This window comes from Schistocerca cancellata, chromosome 1 (genome assembly GCF_023864275.1).
Source record: "Schistocerca cancellata isolate TAMUIC-IGC-003103 chromosome 1, iqSchCanc2.1, whole genome shotgun sequence".
In the NCBI taxonomy this organism is placed as follows: Eukaryota; Metazoa; Arthropoda; class Insecta; order Orthoptera; family Acrididae; genus Schistocerca; species Schistocerca cancellata.
The window spans coordinates 1,267,942,648-1,267,961,074 of record NC_064626.1 but is presented as its reverse complement, the minus strand read 5'-3'; the positions used below and the strand labels follow the sequence as shown (position 1 = coordinate 1,267,961,074).

The 18,427-nt window shown below is 42.7% G+C and overlaps 2 protein-coding genes across 2 annotated transcripts in view; both read left to right on the top strand.

Moving 5' to 3' along the window:
- LOC126145350 (nematocyst expressed protein 4-like) overlaps positions 1–2,677 on the top strand; it is a 196,323-nt gene extending 193,646 nt beyond the window's left edge. The window contains exons 5-6 of the mRNA XM_049915554.1: positions 2,329–2,618; positions 2,650–2,677. Coding sequence (XP_049771511.1) covers positions 2,329–2,618; positions 2,650–2,677 — 318 coding nt within the window. The remainder of the gene's footprint in view (positions 1–2,328; positions 2,619–2,649) is intronic.
- Positions 2,678–2,802: 125 nt separating this feature from the next.
- Positions 2,803–18,427, top strand: part of LOC126094964 (uncharacterized) — a 153,024-nt gene continuing 137,399 nt past the window's right edge. Inside the window, exons 1-3 of the mRNA XM_049909622.1 lie at positions 2,803–4,096; positions 4,758–4,926; positions 15,085–15,610. Coding sequence (XP_049765579.1) covers positions 3,214–4,096; positions 4,758–4,926; positions 15,085–15,610 — 1,578 coding nt within the window. The 5' untranslated portion in view covers positions 2,803–3,213. The remainder of the gene's footprint in view (positions 4,097–4,757; positions 4,927–15,084; positions 15,611–18,427) is intronic.

Sequence of the window (18,427 nt, the reverse complement as noted above, 5' to 3'; positions counted from 1 at the left end):
CAAAGACGACCTGGGGTTACGAAAACCAGGGATTTACAATATACCTTGTCAATGTGGCATGTCCTACATTGGCCAGACGACAAGAACTGTGGAGATCAGGTGCAAAGAACATCAGAGGCACACTAGATTAAGACAGGTGACTAAGTCAGCCATTGCTGAACACTGTCTAGAACTAGATCATGCCATGAAGTATGAGGACACCAAGATTCTAGCACAAACACCCAGATTTTGGGACAGTGTTATAAGAGAATCGATAGAAATTTAAATGGCTGACGATATTATGAACCGTGACACAGGGTACCAGCTAAGCAGAGCCTGGGATCCGGCTCTGGAATTGTTGAAGGAGCAACGGGGCCAGCTGCAACACTACACAAACAGAAGAACCAGAGACATGGAGATGGAAAACGAACCCCTGACGGACTGCCAGGCGCACCAGACCGAAGATGGAACACCCATAAGTGGGACTGGTGGTCGCGGACCGCAGAGGGAACATACAGAGTCTCAGGTCGCACCTGATGAAGGTCACGAGCTACGTGACCGAAATATCGTGCAAGTACGACGCTGATATCCGGCAGAACACCCGACAACCCAAGATGTCAAAATCAATATCGATCGTCGTCTGCGTTTTCTTTTCTATTTGTTGCTGTTTTAACATGTAATGGTATTCCAGACAGTATTATCAGTTGTAATGGGATATTATGGACCAGTAACAGTGTTCCTCTGGTAATCCGATGTCTTTTGGGTTCCGACCACGCTCCTGGTCCAGTACGGGTCGGATTAGTGAGGTTCAATACGAAATTCGTTACAAACGGTCCATCTGAGTTTGAGAGTAACAGAAACATTCACAAGTAAAACACTAGGAGGAAAAATAATGTGCATTACCCTTTAACGAATACATCTTTGGCACAGATAGAGGTGAAAACTTTTTGATAACGTACCCACGGACAAACAGTGTCTGAACGTATAGCAGGAAATCTTTCAAAATGAATCAAAAGACGTTCCTGCGTGACAAATCCACATGTCCCATAGAGGAATTCTTGAAAAGTAATAGTAAGTAATTTTTAGAGAGTAGACTTTGTATGTGTTCTAGATTTTTTCCTGTCGACGTGTTCCACATCGTAACGTTTATCGTGAATACATTGATGAGCCAAAACATTATGATCATCTACTCAAAAGCGTGTTGGTCCACCTCTGGAACGCAATTCAGCAGTGATTCTGCGTGTCATGGATTCTACAAGTACTTGACAGGTTTCCAGAGGTTCGTGGCATCAGGTGCCTACGCACAGGTCACACACTCCCCGTAATTTACGGGTAGTCGGTTTGTGCGCGCGGAGATGGCGCCCGATAGCGTCCCAGGTGTGTTTCATCGGTTTCAGATAAGCCGAATCTGGTGGTCAAGACATCAACGTGAGTTCACTATCGTGCTTGTCAAACCACTGCAGCACGATTCTGATCTTGTGACACGGACAGTTATCCTGAATGCTACCGCTGTTGAGAAAGACATCGAGCATAAATCTTGAATAATGTTCATGTAGTCCACAGCTATCATGGTGCCTTCGGTTACTATCGCAGGTCCCACGGAAGGCAGGTGAATGTCCTCCATAACGTAATACTGCTCCCACCTGCCAGCGTCTTTGGCGCGCTGCACGTTTCGATCAGTCGTTCACGTGGATCGTGAAGTATCTGGACACGACCATCGACCTGGTTTAACAATAAACGGGGTGCATCCGACCAGGCGACACGATTCCATTGATCCGCAGTCCAACCTCGATGATTCCGTGCCTACTGTAATCGTAAATGACGATGTTGTTCGCTCAGCATAGGAACAGGTGCGGTCCTGTGCTGTGGAACACCACGATCAACACCGTGCGCTGAACGCTGTATTCCAAAACACTTGTGCCTGCGCCGGCACTGTAAGGCAAGCTACCGAGCCCCATGTTCTGTGATGAGGTATGGACGCCCAACTTCTTGTGGCCTACTCGTAGTTTCGGCATTCTTCAACCACTTTCCATAGATGCTCAAGAGAGTAGCATTCGAACAGCCGACCAGCTTCGCCGTTTCCGAGATGCTCGCTCCCAGGCACTGGGCCACAACAATCCGGCTTTGGTCAAAGTCGCCGAAGTCTGCGAATCTTCGCACTTGCGCCGCTTACCGTCGCTAGAATTACTCCCTGTTGTCCTCTGCTCCGCTCATATACTTCTCTTATCGAGTCGCGTGCCCTCGGCGCCACCGTGCAGCATACAGCTTCAGTGGTCATAATGTTTTGACTCGTCAGTGTACGTCATGTGGAATAAGTAACTGAGTTCCACCTTTCTGCTCGGTTGGCAGGAGGAGCCGCCCAGCGATGAGGAGGACCAACACAGCAGGGGAGAGCGGCCGCCGCCGCCGCCCACACACGCCAAGTATCGCGTCAACCCGGCAGACGCGCCCATTACGCCGCCGATGACGCCCCCACGCCACGGAGCCGCTCCCTGCAAGACAGCCGCAGCGGCCGCCTCTGCCTCTGCCCCGCCGCCCCCGCCGCCTCCCACGCCACAGCAGCAGCAGGAGCGAGGCACGCACTACTCGATTGCCGTGACGCTGCCGCCGCCGCCGCCCCCGCCGCCGCCGCCGCCGCCGTCAGCGCCACCCCCTGCGCCGGCGGACGAGCACGCGCGTACTGTGCACATGTTGCTGACGGTTCCTCCGCCGCCCCCACCAGCGCAGCCGCCGCCGCCGCCGCCGCCACCACCACCAAAGCCACCGCCGCCGCCGCCGCCTACGACCGGCGGCAGACAACTGAACCGGCTGCCGCCGCCGCCGGCCGTGCGCTACGGCCCGCCCACCGTCCTGCCGCCTCGCGAGCTGACAGCCAGCGCCCACCCTCCCTCGCTGGAGGACCGGCAGCAGCAGCGCACTGGCGCCACCGAACGGCCACTGGCCGCCCAGGCACCGACTCCGTATCCCCCGCCGCCTCCCAACTGCAAAGACAATGCACTTCCGACTCACAGCGGAAACGTCCGGGAGCGGAGTCCACCACGCGAGAAGCAAAGTGCTGCGCCTCCCAGTTTACCGTACAACTTTCAAGTTGACTTCTCAATCCCACCTCCACCAATATCTCAGACACCTATCATACCCTCAAACATACTATCACTTCTCGGACATGCTGCATTTGAGCATACTACAAATGGCTTCCTACTAAATGTTCCTCCGTCAAATGTTTCTCAACCTCACATGTCCCATCCCCGAGAACATACACAAACTGTTCCACCGACTTACCCGAATGAAGTCCAAGTGTCGCAGCTGCGCACCGTGACTCCATTTAACTCGACTCCGGCTGCTGTGTCACAGCCCCTTATGCCGGTGCACCATTTTCCTCCATCTCACACTGTGTCTCCAGCTAACAATAACCACTCCCTCATGCCTCTGCACCATTTGACCCAACCCCAGGTGCCGAGACACGAGGCACCACCTCATGTGTCCCAGCATCGTATGCCTACACATCACAGTTCTCATTCCCACATACCTACCCACCGTCCTTACCCACCTATGACCCCACTTCCCCACATGCCCCTAACTGATGTGCCACCCACCCATGGAAAATCGCCCCACAGGGCACAGCAACATCGACCGCATTCACGAAGAATGACCGAACATTCCACTGCTCACTGTAGACCGCAGCCTTATGTCACAGATTCGTATAAGAATGCTTCTTTGGACACACCGTTTGCAAATCGTGGAGGCACACATCACACCTCTCGTGAAGCATTTAGGGACGAGTACAATCCGTGCTACAGAAGGGATGATCGTGAAGCCTCTAGCTTGGCCAATGGCCTGCCCAGTTTTCTGAACTTCTGGGTACCTCCACCATTGCAGACTCCACGCTTACGGCCACCACCTTTACCACCGCCTCTGCCACCATCTCTACAGTCACCACAGCAGCATATGGAATCGTCAAACCAGACGCTGTTGTCGCATCTACTGGCTATGCCGACACCACCTCCAGACCAACATGACAAGACTCTGTCTCCTGTTACAGGGAATCTGTATTCAAGTCATCCTCACGGTTACCATGAACAGTACTGGAACCAGCAAAGCAAATCATCTCCACCTATAGGTAAGCGGCCTTTATTCAGAGGAGAGGGAAAGATGAAAGGATGTGAGTTTTAAGGGAGAGGGTAAGGAGTCTGCACATGTGCAGACGGATATGTGTGTGTGTGCAAGTGTATATCTGTCCCTTTTCCCCCCTAAGGTAAGTCTTTCCGCTCCCGGGATTGAAATGACTCCTTACCCTCTACCTTAAAACCCACATCCTTTCGTCTTTCCCTCTCCATCCCTCTTTCCTGATGAAGCAAACATGGGTTGCGAAAGCTTAAAATTTGTGTGTGTGTTTGTGTGTTTTTTGTCTCTATCAACATACCAATGCTTTCGTTTGGTAAGTTACAGCATCTTTGTTTTTAGATATATTTTTCCCACGTGGATTGTTTCCCTCTATTATATTCAAAAATAAACATTTATTTACATAAAAATCTGTTCCCTAGTTGTTAACAAAGCCACCTTCCCTATTCACCTACTAGTATTAATAACAAATTCTAAACGAACATTATTAGAGCTGCCCAATGTATTAAGTGTACTGATATCTTCCATGATGATGTGCCAATATTAACAGTTTTCGTACAGAAAAAAAAAAAATATCTCAATGCAGTAGTGTCTGTGCAATAAACCTACTTAACATGCAATAAAGTGGCTAGTTGCATAAGAAGTGGAATTGTGCTCAGTTCCAGAGTACCAGCAGCCTCACCACACAGATGCTAAAAGAAGAACATTTGACACCGTGATGTCAAGATGGTCACAGGATGTGCCCCATCGGCTTGCCAGATACCATGTGCCAGCCCAGCTACATCCTGACATGGACAACTCAGCAATGCAGATGGATGACAACTGCAGGTATAACACGCCACAATACACTACTTGCTTTGTTACCATATCCAATGTACAGAAGAAAGGGAAAAAAACAGTGCACTTCATTTTACTGTGGTTTTCCTATGTGACTAAATTGACAGATTCTAGCTGCCTTTATTATTTGGATCCAGTGCAAGGTTGCTGCTTGGGATTTCACTCTTCCAGTTTGAAGACTCAGTACATGTTCGTATAATTTGACTCAATATGGCTTCCAACAAACAAAGTGTTTCGTCCTCACAGATGATGAAGATGGTGTCTCTATAGCACATTGATTGTCATTGCTGAAAGATCTACTTAAAAAAGCAACACTTAACATGAAATGGACAATAACTATGAATTCAGGTACTATCTCAAGATCGTTATTAAGTCACTATTTATTGTGAGCACATCTATCTAATATTTAGACTGTTAATAATTACCGTATTTACTCGAATCTAAGCCGCACTTTTTTTCCAGTTTTTGTAATCCAAAAAACGCCTGCGGCTTAGAATCGAGTGCAGAGTACGCGGAAGTTCTGTAAAATGTTAGTAGGTGCCGCCACAACTAACTTCTGCCGTCAAATATATAGCGCTACACAAGCATGCTTTGCAGGCACAAAGATAAATACTGGTGCCAAAACCTCTGCGTCAGTAAATAAATTAAAAAAAAAAAAAACGGGGTGGAAGACGAGCTTTTTTCTCCGCCCCAGGTTTCGACCACTGCATTTTCTACATTATCCAACGAAGTAAGTAAATACAAATTCCGTATTGTAAATCTTCGAATGTAGCAGCATTTCAATGAGCAACGAAAATCGTACTGGCAAGACTGTTTGGGATGTTAGTCAATATGGCCAACTCTACGTTCTGAATTTTTTCCTACCTGTGAGAAGAGATGGTTGCTAGTAGGAACTTTTATGAATTGTGAATCACATGCAGTATTCTCTTCACCATAAGAATAATGCGAATATAAACATTTTTCCATGTATGCTTTCGTGTTTGCTGTTATCTCATTTAAATACTGTCTGCCTAATAAACTATGAAACTAGAGTGAGACAACAGCAAACGCGGAAGGATATTTATATCCTTATTTCATGTTTATATTCGTATTATTCTTCTGCCTAATAGTGATACAGTCAGAAATGAAGCACGGCAATTGACTAGATTTTTAAATCTAAGATGACTCTAATTTCTGTGCAGAATGTAATGTACTAAAGAAGCGTCTGCAAAGATTTTCAAACGGAGAAAAATTTTCGCTACACTCTCGTTCAGAACATCTTCTATCATCCGCAGTCTATTATTTGGTTCTTGTTGATCATTATCAAAGAAAGCAGCAGTGTAAGTAATAACAAATAGCAGTCTCTTGCCATTGTTTCGCTAATGAGACGATTCCTCTCTCTCTCTCTTTTTTTTAATAGTAAGCGGCGGTAGCGCGCATAAAAGCAAGCCATGCCGCGAGCGGCAACAGGCCATAAACACCCATTATCAGAATGCGAAAACAATGCATGACGCAGTACACTAATGCATTTTCAGCTTAGAGTGACGTAAACACCTATAACAAAGAGAACGGCACTTATCAGATCAAAGAAAAATAAGTTATCAATTCAAACCAGACGAAGCACGTGGAAAAGGAAGGGTACCCGTATAAATATGGACGGAGCGCCTGACTCATAGCAATGGCTACCTCGTAAAGCTTAACTGCTAAGTTTACGACTCGAACCAAACTACTGTAGCTGCATCGTCATTCATTCGGCCTAAACTTTGCCTCATATTGCAATGGACCAACTTTGTTTCGATTTGGAGGTGCGGCCTAAAACTTTTCTCTCCCCTTGAATTTCGAGTCTCAAATTTCAGGTGCGGCTTAGATTCGGGAATTTTTTTTTCCCTTGATTTCGAGTCTCATTTTTCAGGTGCGGCTTAGATTCGAGTAAATACGGTAAGTCATATTATCACAGGTACGTTGATTGCAATACTTCTGAAGCTCATCTAATTCTGTTGTAGTGTGCAGTTACACAGTCAATTTAGTCTTATCTGGCACACACATATTTATTTCTCATGATTATACAACTGTAATAGATGAACAGGAATCACAGTTGCAAGTGCTCATCACCAGGAAGACAAAATTATACCTTAAATAAATGTGTAAAAAATCAAGGGTTTTATGCCTATCAGTTGAATAAAATCATTTATGTTACAGAAGTTCTCCCAAAACAATGCCCAGTCCCCATCTCCTATATATGACAAGGTATGGCCAAGTGTAGAGAGCCTCCAAAATGCTGAACTTGACTCTCTGTTGAGCTAACTTCTCAACACCCAAACCCAATAACTTAACTGAATCATAATATGTGTCAATATGACAACAGAAAGCAAATATAAAACAGGAATATTATGATGCTACTATAAATAGGTAGTTAACAAGCTTTTCAAAATATATGGTCTTCTGCTAGTCTCTCTAGTTCTATCAATTTCTTGAGTCTCATTATCATCATGTAACTGTGTACTTCAGGTTTACAACATATTACATTACATTTGAAGGAGATATCAAGGTGGTAAGGTAATGACCACAATTCTCTCTTCCTATCAATCCGTGGATCAACGCCACATAGCCCCCCCCCCCCCTGCAGTATGGAATACGTACCCGAAGGTGGGGGGGGGAGGGGGGCGAGAGTTTAAGTGGGTTACAGTGAGTTCCTCCGCGTCTAACGGCATGGGCGTGGAGCAAATCCTGCAGTGCTGATGCTGAAGTCTTGAAGTGACGTTGGCAGTTGTAGTCATCGGCCAGTGCGGGAGCGCTGGTGTGGAAAGGTGTTGTCGGCAGGGAACCTAACGATCACCTTTCCACTTGGCCAAACATAAGCATGTAGGTTGCCACACGTAGAACTTCGAGAGATTTTGAAATGCCTCACTACACATTGTGACACACCACCTAACAAGTCACACGAATTGTCACACGCAAGCAGCGCTAATAACCACCAATATCATTAGGATGAATGTGGGTAGAGAGCTCGTAAGTGGCACCTGCTGATGGAGAGGTATGCTGAGCCAGTGGGGTGGGGAAACCGTAGCACGATGAGGGCGGTGTGCTGCGAGTAGAGGGGTGAGTGTCAGATGGTGATGTCTGAGTGGGCGTGGCAGGAACCTGTGGGCTTCACCGGTTAGAAGAGCAGCACGGTGTGCTGCCGCATGAAGATGGAACTGTTACATTAGAACCCTGGAAGCTGGGGCCTCTGCTACAGGAGCCGGGAGGCGGCAAACCCCAGAATGAGTTTGGGCTGGTTGACGGGGCCAGTGTAGGCGTGAGTTTACTCGAATCATGAGCAGAGGAAGAAAGCTGGGGGTGGCCAGAGAGCGTGGTCTCTTCAATGGTGGGTGAGGTAGGGAAAAACTCGATGCAAGCAGGTTTAACCTTGTTGAGGGAGACAGTAGTTACTGAGCCCTTAATTACGATGTCCATTGTGTTACTGGTTCATTTTACAACTCTGTACGGGCCTGTGTAAGGGGGCTGTAACGGGGCTTTTACAGTGTCATCGTGTAGGGATACAAATTTGCAAGTGTCGAGCACCTTGGGAACATATGTGTGCGGCGGAGTGTGGCTGGAAGGGGGTGGGGATTGAAACTTGTTACAGTCTAACCTCACCTATTCTACCAAGGACGGCAGTTCGGACTGTTTGGCGACTGGAGTAGGAGCAACAAGTTCGCCTGGCTGTGTAAGGGACTGGCCGTAGACAAACTCGGCCACTGAGCCTTTAAGGTCTTCCTTGAAAGTGGTCTGCAAACCGAGTAAGACAAATGACAGGGCTTCCATCCAAAGGAGGGCGCGCAACATAGGGCCGTCTTAAGCGTCCTATGCCAATGTTCCACGAGGCCGTTGCTTTGGGGGTGGCATGCTTTTGAATGAACTTTCTTGATGCCGCGCAGCCTACATAGTTCAGAAAACAAGGCAGACTCAAATTGATGGCCTTGGTCGGTCGTCAAGTAAACAGGGCAGCCAAAGTGTGAAATCCAAGTGTCTATGAAGGATCGTGTCACTGATTCGGATGTAATATTGGGTAGCGGGGCAGCTTCCAGCCAACGAAAAGTTCTGTCTATAATAGATAGCACGTATCTGTAACTCTCGGAGTGGGTGGGGGCCCACCAAGTTGATGTGAACATGCTGGAAGCGACTGGGAGGAGTGGTGAAACTGCCTAGTGGGGGCAATGTGTACCGCGAAACTTTATTTTGTTGGCACGGAATGCAGGCACAGGCCCAGGCTTGGCAGTCACAATGCATGTTGCGCCAGACGAAACGCTCTGAAATAAGTCTGGTAGAGGCTCTCACACCTGGATAACCTAGGTGGTGTAATTTGTTGAAAACTTGTCTCTGTAGAGGTTTGGGTATGAAGGGACGCAGCATACCAGGTGATTCATCACACCAAACCTCGCCTATGACACCAGAAAGGTGGATCGCACAGGTTTGAGTGACAAACTGTGATCGGAAATAAGGTCCATAGTGTCCGTGTCGGCAGACTGCAGCTGAGGCAAGTTAGAGAGGTCTATCAGAGTTGTGAGAGCACCGACATGAGTCATAAAATCTGCGACCACATTATCTGCACCCTTGATGTAGCGTATGTCAGAGGTAAATTGCAATATAAAGTCCAAATGACGGAAGTGTCTAGGTGGAGGGTCAGTCGGAGGGTTCTTTACAGTGGCAACCAAAGGTTTATGGTCAGTTAAAATGTAGAAGTCCCTACCCTCAACCTCAGCGCGAAAGTGTTTCACAGCCTCGTAAACTGCCAAGAGCTCCCTATCAAAGGCTGAGTACTTTTCTTGTACTTTTCTTTTCCTTAGAAAAGAACTACAAAGGAGAGGTAGTATCTCCGACAGTTTGGCTGAGGACAGCGCCTATTGCAGTATCACTGGCATCCGCAATAATAAAAAATGTAGCGTCCGGATGCGGGTGGGCGACAGTCACAGCGTTTGCTAGTAGGTGCTTCAGTTTGTCAAAAGCTTGTTCCATGGCAGGAAGCCCAGCATGGAGCAAAGCGGGACAGGTTGTTGCGGCAGAAGGTCAAAGTGGTCACGGCGGTTGCTCAACAGGTTATTATGCAATTGGTCCTCCACATCTGCAGCAAAATTGTCCATCACAGAGTCACTGATGAGCTTGGTGGAACATGATGCGCTCAAATTACTGCACTGATGAACACTCAGAGTAACAGGCTGGAGAATGTTATTCACGTAGTGTGCAACCGGCACGGTGTGAGACACACGTGGAGCTTGCACGTTCAAAAAGGTTTCCTGTTGTGGCACATTATGAAAACTATGCTCCCCACTATTTACAGTACTTGCATTTAAGTTCGGTATCAGTGTGTAGTGGTTTCTTGCACTGCTATGCGGCGAAAACTGGAGCACTTTGGGGCTAACAAAGTCGGAGTCGGAGACCGCTGGTGTTATGTTCAAAACCACTGCACCTGACGAGGTCCCTGGGTTCTCAAGGCTATAGGACTGCGGAAATTCGCGTCGGGCACCGACTACAGCTGACGTGCTTGAATTTAGTTGCTGTTGCTGGTGAAAACTGGGCAGCGGCGGCATGTTGTAGAAGGCCATTGTGTAGTGGACAAAGGTCCACGTGGAATGTGGAAGCCGGCGCGGTAGTCACTTTGTACTCGGTTTGACAGATTGTTCGAACTTCGGGGTCACCACTGAAGGAGATATCAAGGTGGTAAGGTAATGACCACGGTTTTCTCTTCTAATCATCAATACTTTTATTACACGACAAATGTACAGTTCTAAGGCTAGGCTGGAACTGAGTTTCCGGAAGTATACAAAACAAAGATCAACTCGAAGACATAATACACATATGATGTTCTGGCCTATCAATCCATGGATCGACGCCACACATTTATTGTTTTCCATGGATCCCTTTGCGAGGAGTCTCAGATATATGGATATTGTACAATTCTAATGCAGACAGAGTTATGAGCTATAATCCTTGTGAAGATATTCATCATTGATGGAGTAGAAGGAGTTGGCCAACAGGAAGTTCTTTAATTCACTCGGAAACCAATCTTTATCACTTACAAAACCTTTGATATGCTCTTGTGAGTTATTGTATATATGAGTACCCATGTATTTGACTCCTTTTTGTACTAATGTTAAGATTTTATAGTCCTTACGCAGATTGTTTTTGGTTCTGGTATTATAATCATGTTTTGCACTATTTTGTGTAAAAAGAGACATGTTGGAAATGACAAAGGACATCAATGAGTATATGTACTGAGAAGTAGTAGTTAGAATACCAATTTATTAAAGAGGTCTCTGCGTGATGATCTAGGATTGACACCAGGTATAATTTTAATGATTCGTTTCTGAATTTTGAAAAGGTTCTCTTTGTGAGAGGAGTATCCCCAAAAGATGATTCCATAACTAGTGAATGGAAGTAGGCGTAATAAACTAACTTCATCATTTTTAAATCACCTATTTCTGCTATCATGCATACTGCAAATGTAGCTGAATAAGGCGTTTGATTAAGCCTAGAGTGTGAGTTTTCCAATTTAGGTTGTGGTCAATTTATAGCCCTAAAAATTTGATACTGTCAACAGCTTTAATTTCATTGTTTGAATACATTATACTTATAAGGTCAGGTATTCTTTGTGAGGTACTAAACTGTATGTTCTGAGTCTTGTCAAACTTCAGTGACAATCCATTTGCTGTGAACCACCCATTGATACTTACAAATATTTCATTAGATGATTGCTCAGCGAGATCACAGGTACTGTTCTTTATACCAATACTTGTATCATCTGCAAATAAGACAAAATTTGCATTTTGTGACACTGCATATAGAAGGTCATTAATTTATAATAGGAACAACAAGGGGCCTAAAATAAAACCCTGGGGCATCCCTTGCCTGATGGTTTCATATTCTGAATGACTGTTGTTATGTGGTAAGCCTGATACAGACACACACTGTTTTCTATTAAAAAGGTAGGATGAGAACCATGAGCCTGCTACTCCTGTTATCCCATAATGTTTCAACTTTTGCATAGGGACATCATGCTTAACACAATCAAAAGCTGTAGCCAGATCACAGAATATGCCAAGTGGTATGGTAAAAACTTTTGATTTATTGATTCTAATATATCATTTGTAAAAGTGAATATAACTTAATCAGTTGACATCCTTTCTGAACTACAAACTGATTGTGAATGATAATATTTTTCTGTACTAAGTGTTTATAAAGGCTAGTGTACATAACCCTTTCAAACACTTTTGAAAATATTGCCAATAATGAAATGGGGCGGAAGTTTTCCACTGATGATTTGTCTCCTTTTTTGTGTAATGGTTTGACAATAGCATATTTAAGCCTATCTGGAAAAGTAGCACTGTGAAGGGATTCATTACGTAAGTAACTCAGTATGTCACAAAGTTCTGAGCAGCAACATTCAATTATGGTTGTGCTGATTTCATCATAACCACTGGAACATTTGTTTTTGAGAGAGCTAATAATATCAGAAATTTCTTTTGGTGAGGTAGGATATAGTTGAATTTTGTTATACTTCTGTGGAAATGCATTTTTTAAATATTTTAAGCTGTCTTCTGAGGAACCATGCAAACCTAAGTTGTCCGCTACTGAAAGGAAAAATGTTGTTGAAAGTGTCTGCAATTTTGGAGGTATCTCTAATCACCTCATTATTTACATTTAACATAATTTCTTCATTTGCCTGATAGTTTTTTCTGTTTCACTTTTTACTATGTTCCATATTGTTTTTATCTTGTTATTAGAGGCATTTATTTTTTTTCTTGAAAGTAAATACATTTTGAGGTCTGATTACTTTGTTTAGAATTTTACAATATAATTTGTTATGTGATTTAGCTCTGTAGTTTTTGCTTGACATTAAGTACAGTCTTCTTTTTGTTTTGCAACATACTTTTATTCCATTTGTAATCCAAGGTTTTGAAACATTTAATCTATTTGCTTTGATTACTACCTTAGGGCAGCAGTTTTCAATGTGACCTATGACTGTATTAGAGAAACAGTTATATTTTTCATTTTCCCAGGTAAATTGTATACATCTTTCCAGTAAGTATTCCTCAAACAGTTTTTTATACCTTCAATTCCTGTTTCATTGATTATTCCTGTTATTAGTTGAATCAGACCCTACTATATTAAATGTAAGCAACTGGGCATCATGATTTGAAAGGCCATTAAATACTGGATTTATACTATGATTTGCTAGTGTGGCAGTATCTATGAAAATGTTATCAATAGCAGTGCTTCTTGTACCCATAAGCCTGGTTGGAAACTGTACTAAGGGAATAAGATCAAAAGAAGTGGTAAGAGACTCTAGTATGGATCTTGAGTGACTATCCTCCAGAAAATTTAAATTAAAATCTCCTCTTAGTATGAGTTCATTATTTTTAGGAGTTAAGAAATTTAATACTGCATCAAGATGTTTAGTGAATAGCTGGAAATTACCAGTTGGAGCCCTGTATATTATGACTATAATTATTTTCCTTGTGTGTATTTCTACTTGTGTGGCACATGCTTCAAAATGCTGATCACTACAGTATTTAAGAATGTCAGTGTTTTTATAATTGTGACACTTTCTAATGTAAGCGGCAACTCCTTCTTTCTCCATCTCTTTTCTAAAGTACTTTGAAGCTAAGGTATACCCTTCCATATTAAGCATTTCAGTTTCATTACCTAAATGATGTTCAGAAATACAAATAATATCAACTGGATTTGTAGACTGTAGCTCATCTAAACAGATCTGAAATTCATTAATTTTGTTTTTTAAACCTCTGATATTTTGATGTAGTCAATGTACTGTTACTTTTTTTTGTCTTCACAAGTATTATGCTTAACATTTTCAGATACATCTTGTTTCAGTATTGAATGTGTAGATAATGAGATTAACCTAAAAAAGAACTGCTTCCTTGAGTTGCAGTGTCCCCCCTTAAAGAATTTGGTATTAACCTAACCAGTATATCCTTCCCTATTCTATTGAGATGCAGGCCATAAAAAGTAAAGCCCCACCTACCAATAGTATCAACAGGAACTAAATCAATCCCTGACCCCGCACAAGCTCGAAACAGTTGATCCAACTCCATATTGACCCTCTTCACAGAGCTGTTCAACTGGTGTCGATCGTACCACTTGAAAAGAGGCACAAACTCAACTTTGGTGTGGTTAGTTGCTGATGCTATTTTTACCAGGTCACTCTCAATGCTGTAGCCCTGGTCCCTATCAATACTGTTCTCTGTTCCACCCACTATTACAACATGATCCTCCTTGGTGAAACCTTTACACAAAAATCTTATGCCCTCCATCACTTGGCTGAGAGATGCACTAGACTTGAAAATGTTTGTGACCTGGTAGCTGTCAACTAATTTTCCCTTCTGAAGTTGTCCCACACCTCTTCCATGACTGCTACCTAACAGCAGAATTTTCTTCCTACTTTTTCTGAAGCAACAGGCTTCCTAACTGAATTCTGCCATGCATCAGCTACACCTACATCTACATGAGGCCCTTCATTACTTAACTGTGGCAGCAGGGCAAATCTACTTTTTGCGCCAACAATGAAACTGTTACATATATGTGAGAACAACACTATTTTATCACTTCAATATTCTGTATAATACTACATCCAAAGCAGCCAAACTGAATTTCCTTACGTGGTTTATCTTCACGTCCAGTTCACATCAATTTTCTGTGTGTATGGACACCAAAACACTGTACATATGAAGCTTTATTACCAATAATTTAAATATAGTTAATTAGAAACTGGTGCTTAAATATAAAGTCTAACATACTAGTCAGCTGAATTATAGATGAGTGGTGTAGTTTGTCTATGACGTATCTTTCTCTTCTGACTGATAATTGTGTAAATGCAGCAGTGTCAGTGAAATAGTTCTGGCACCATTTTCCACTTGTTGCAAGCCAGCTGCCTGTGTAAAGAACTCGTGACACATTCTTTATCTTGAAATATTCAGTATAGGGTCCCCTACCATCTTGTTAACTGTGACACCAAAGTCTGAGGCATCCTGTGAAATTCTCTGTTATGGTTCACGGCAGCAAAAGGAGAATTACAGCTGGAAATTTGGGTGATAAAATGGTCTCAATTTAATAATTGTGACAAAAGAGAAAAACAAGCAACTACATAACAGTACGGCATACGTTTTGTTGTAGCTCATCACATTACGGGCGTGGAGTTCGTGGCCACTGCTACGGCAATCGTCGAGTGCGGAACGTGCCACTTCCGTGTTCCCGGCTACGTAATTTGACAGAAGTGAATGTGAATATTAATGGAGGTGACAGAACAGTTGTGCCACACAAACAGCACCGTGATGACCTGAACGAACAACTGTACGAAAAGGGTGCCGAAGCCTGTGCGCTGTTGTCTGCAATCACAGCTGTTCGAAGAACAATCGGTGGGGCTGCTTCGGCAGCTCCGGGTGTAACTACCGGTGGCGGGGTATCTCCCACTGGCGTGCCAGCACTCCCAGCACCACCCGTCTTACCCGCGCTGCCAGCACCACAAGTACTTCCTGCACTGATGGCAGCGCCGTGGGCCAGCCCTGCAGCTACGGAGTCTCCCCGTAGCACGCCGGCACTCCCGGCACCACCTGTCTTACCCGCACTGCCAGCACCACAAGTACTACCTGCACTGATGGCAGCACCGTGGCCCAGCACTGAAGCTACTTCGGTCAGCCAGGTGGGAATGATATCTTGTGCCAAACCGGATACACGTTTTTAAAGTGGTCATTTTTCATATATCTGTAGTAATTATAATTCCTCAATCCTTGGAGTCGACCAGAAATGAAAAGCTGATTTTCACCAAATTCTATTGCAATTATCGTATCAGATTTGTTGTTCGTGTCCGTTTATGTGAATGATACACTACATCTCCTCAGCCTCTCGTTATGCCTGAAGCATTGTGAAAAATAAACACGGCACACTCTCATTGTAAAACAGTCTACATAAACAGCTGCAGCCTTGTGATTGTGAGTTTAATATTTTATCTAATTACTGTTTTAAGTATACTCACAAAAATGGCCAGCCCAGAAGATAATGTGTTGGAGATGAGAGACTTTTAATATCTCTAAGGATTCATGTTCATATATGAATCTCTAATGTAATTTTTGATTATTTTAATAGTAAAGCTACTTTCAAATGCAGGCGAAGGCAACACAGTGAGGGGGTCTACTGATCTACTCTCCAGAAAAAAAGAATTATAATTTTTACAAACTGAGTTTGCATGCTACCCACCATATAAGCAGGTGTATTAATTCATTACCAGTTTGAAGGAAGCCAAACATGTAATGCATCCTGGCTAGTAGCATGTGTACTCAGAGCCATTTATTGTTAACCTCACAAATATTTACTGTTACTCTTCTTGCAATTGAAAATACCAGATGACTCTGTTTTCTGGAAGCTTCCAGTAGTGTTGTATAGTCTATTCACAATATCTTTTCTCATGTTCCTAGCTGGTCAAAAGTACCAAAAGCAGAAATACACAGAGTATTTGCATGTATTTGAACTTTACCTGCCAGACAGCAAAATATGTTCAAATCTCATTCAAACTTCAATGACCAAGTTAAAATACTAATAGGTAACACATGCCTAATATGAAGTTGTAGTACTGGTGTGTTTAGTTATTAATAATTTCATTTCAGAAATTTTGTCTTCCATTTTGTAATAAGATACCTTACTGCCTTCAATCCTCCCATACCATAAAACTATCATGAACTTTCATGTAATCCATTCTCAGATCCTGGGTATGATTTTGAATACTGGCATAAGTTTTCTATAAAAAAAAAAAAAAAAAAAAAAAAAATCCTTATAACGTGCATGCCTCTCTCAATATTTTTCAAATACTTGTTTCTGATATTTTTAATCAGTGTTACTGATTTTTCATGGAGGTCTTCAGTTCTGCACGATACTAAATTATTTATCTTCCTGTCATCAGACAGTGTGGAAGCTCTGTAAATTCACTCTATGAAATGAAAAAATTAATTTATAACCACATTGTACATCATACGGTAGTGTTTCTAGTACACCTTAGCACCATACTTCCACATGCTGCTGAAATCAAACTAGAGGTATGTCATAATTTTCCTAGAATATTTCTCCGTCAACATGTTTTTGGACCCCTACATTGACATCACCAGGAAATACTGACCGATAACATACTGAAGATATAAATTGTCTAACAGTGGACTCAGAATCCCCCAGTGGTGGATTATGCACATTCACAACACACATTCTTAACAATTAACCAAGAAAATTTTTCAGCTTGCTGATCTTGGCAAGAATTTGTATGGTTTCTGCTTTTGTATGCATGTGGCAATTTCCCCTTCCATATTTGCCCTTCATGAGGTTTACCAGTACATAACTATTCATACATCCCTGAAGGCACAATATTTTCTATTTTTGATCATTATTTTATTTTAATTTCATATACAATTCAAAATCAAATTAGGACAAATAGAGAGAAAGTCTGGTAAACTTTCTGCCTCCTGTCAGTCAAATTAGTGTTTGGCACGAGTAACGGGAGAGAAAACATTGCTGGATGAAACAACTTAGAATGGAACCTTTGTGAGGATAAAGTGAAATTCAACCAGTCAGTTGCAGAAATGAAATGTTTATTCAAACCCTTGACTTACGTTTTGACATCTTTAAAAACATCTTTCTCAGAAGGATCAATGGTTACACACCTCAATAGTGAGTAGTAGTAGTAGTAGCTTTATTCATCCATAGATCTCTTTTTACAAGGATATACGACATGTCCAAGTATTTACAAGTTTAGACAAATTTAAAATAAGCTAATTTGTATACACATACGCTTAAACACTTCTAGTTAGAGATAATCATTAAATTTACTCCTGGTATACAATACTTTTTTTTTTTTACAAGTAACTTATTACATAACGTAATGCCACACTGTTACACACACACACACACACACACACACACAATGGTGTTCTCTGGGTCATTTTCTGTACCGCAACTTCCCTTTTGCTATGCTGAAAAACTGAATCAGCATCCCTCTATAATGATTGCAATGAGCTCAGAAAGAGGAAGACATTTATTTATTTATTTATTGTTAGTATTGTGCTATGCACATCTTGGGTGTAAGTTTTTCTGGGGAAGGAAAAAAAAAGTGTGAATGTGTCATGTGGAATGTTGGACGCTTTATAATCATTATTATTATTTATTTGTAGAACTTTTTTTAAGCAAACCCCTACTCTGTTTTGTCTAAGTAATCTTTCAATGTATAAAATGTATTGCATAACAGGTACTTTTCAGCTGCCTTTTTAAATAAGTGCATTTTTGCAATTTCTTTAATCTATTTTGATAATTAGGATTACATACATGTTAAAAAACAGGTACAAGGAGAAAGTGAAAAATAACTCACTACCATACAAGTTATCCACATTAACTAGTTACATTGCCACTAGTTATGTAACCATGTACTGGTCATATAACCAGTAAGTGTAAATAACTATTTGTATTGTAGTGAGTTATTTTT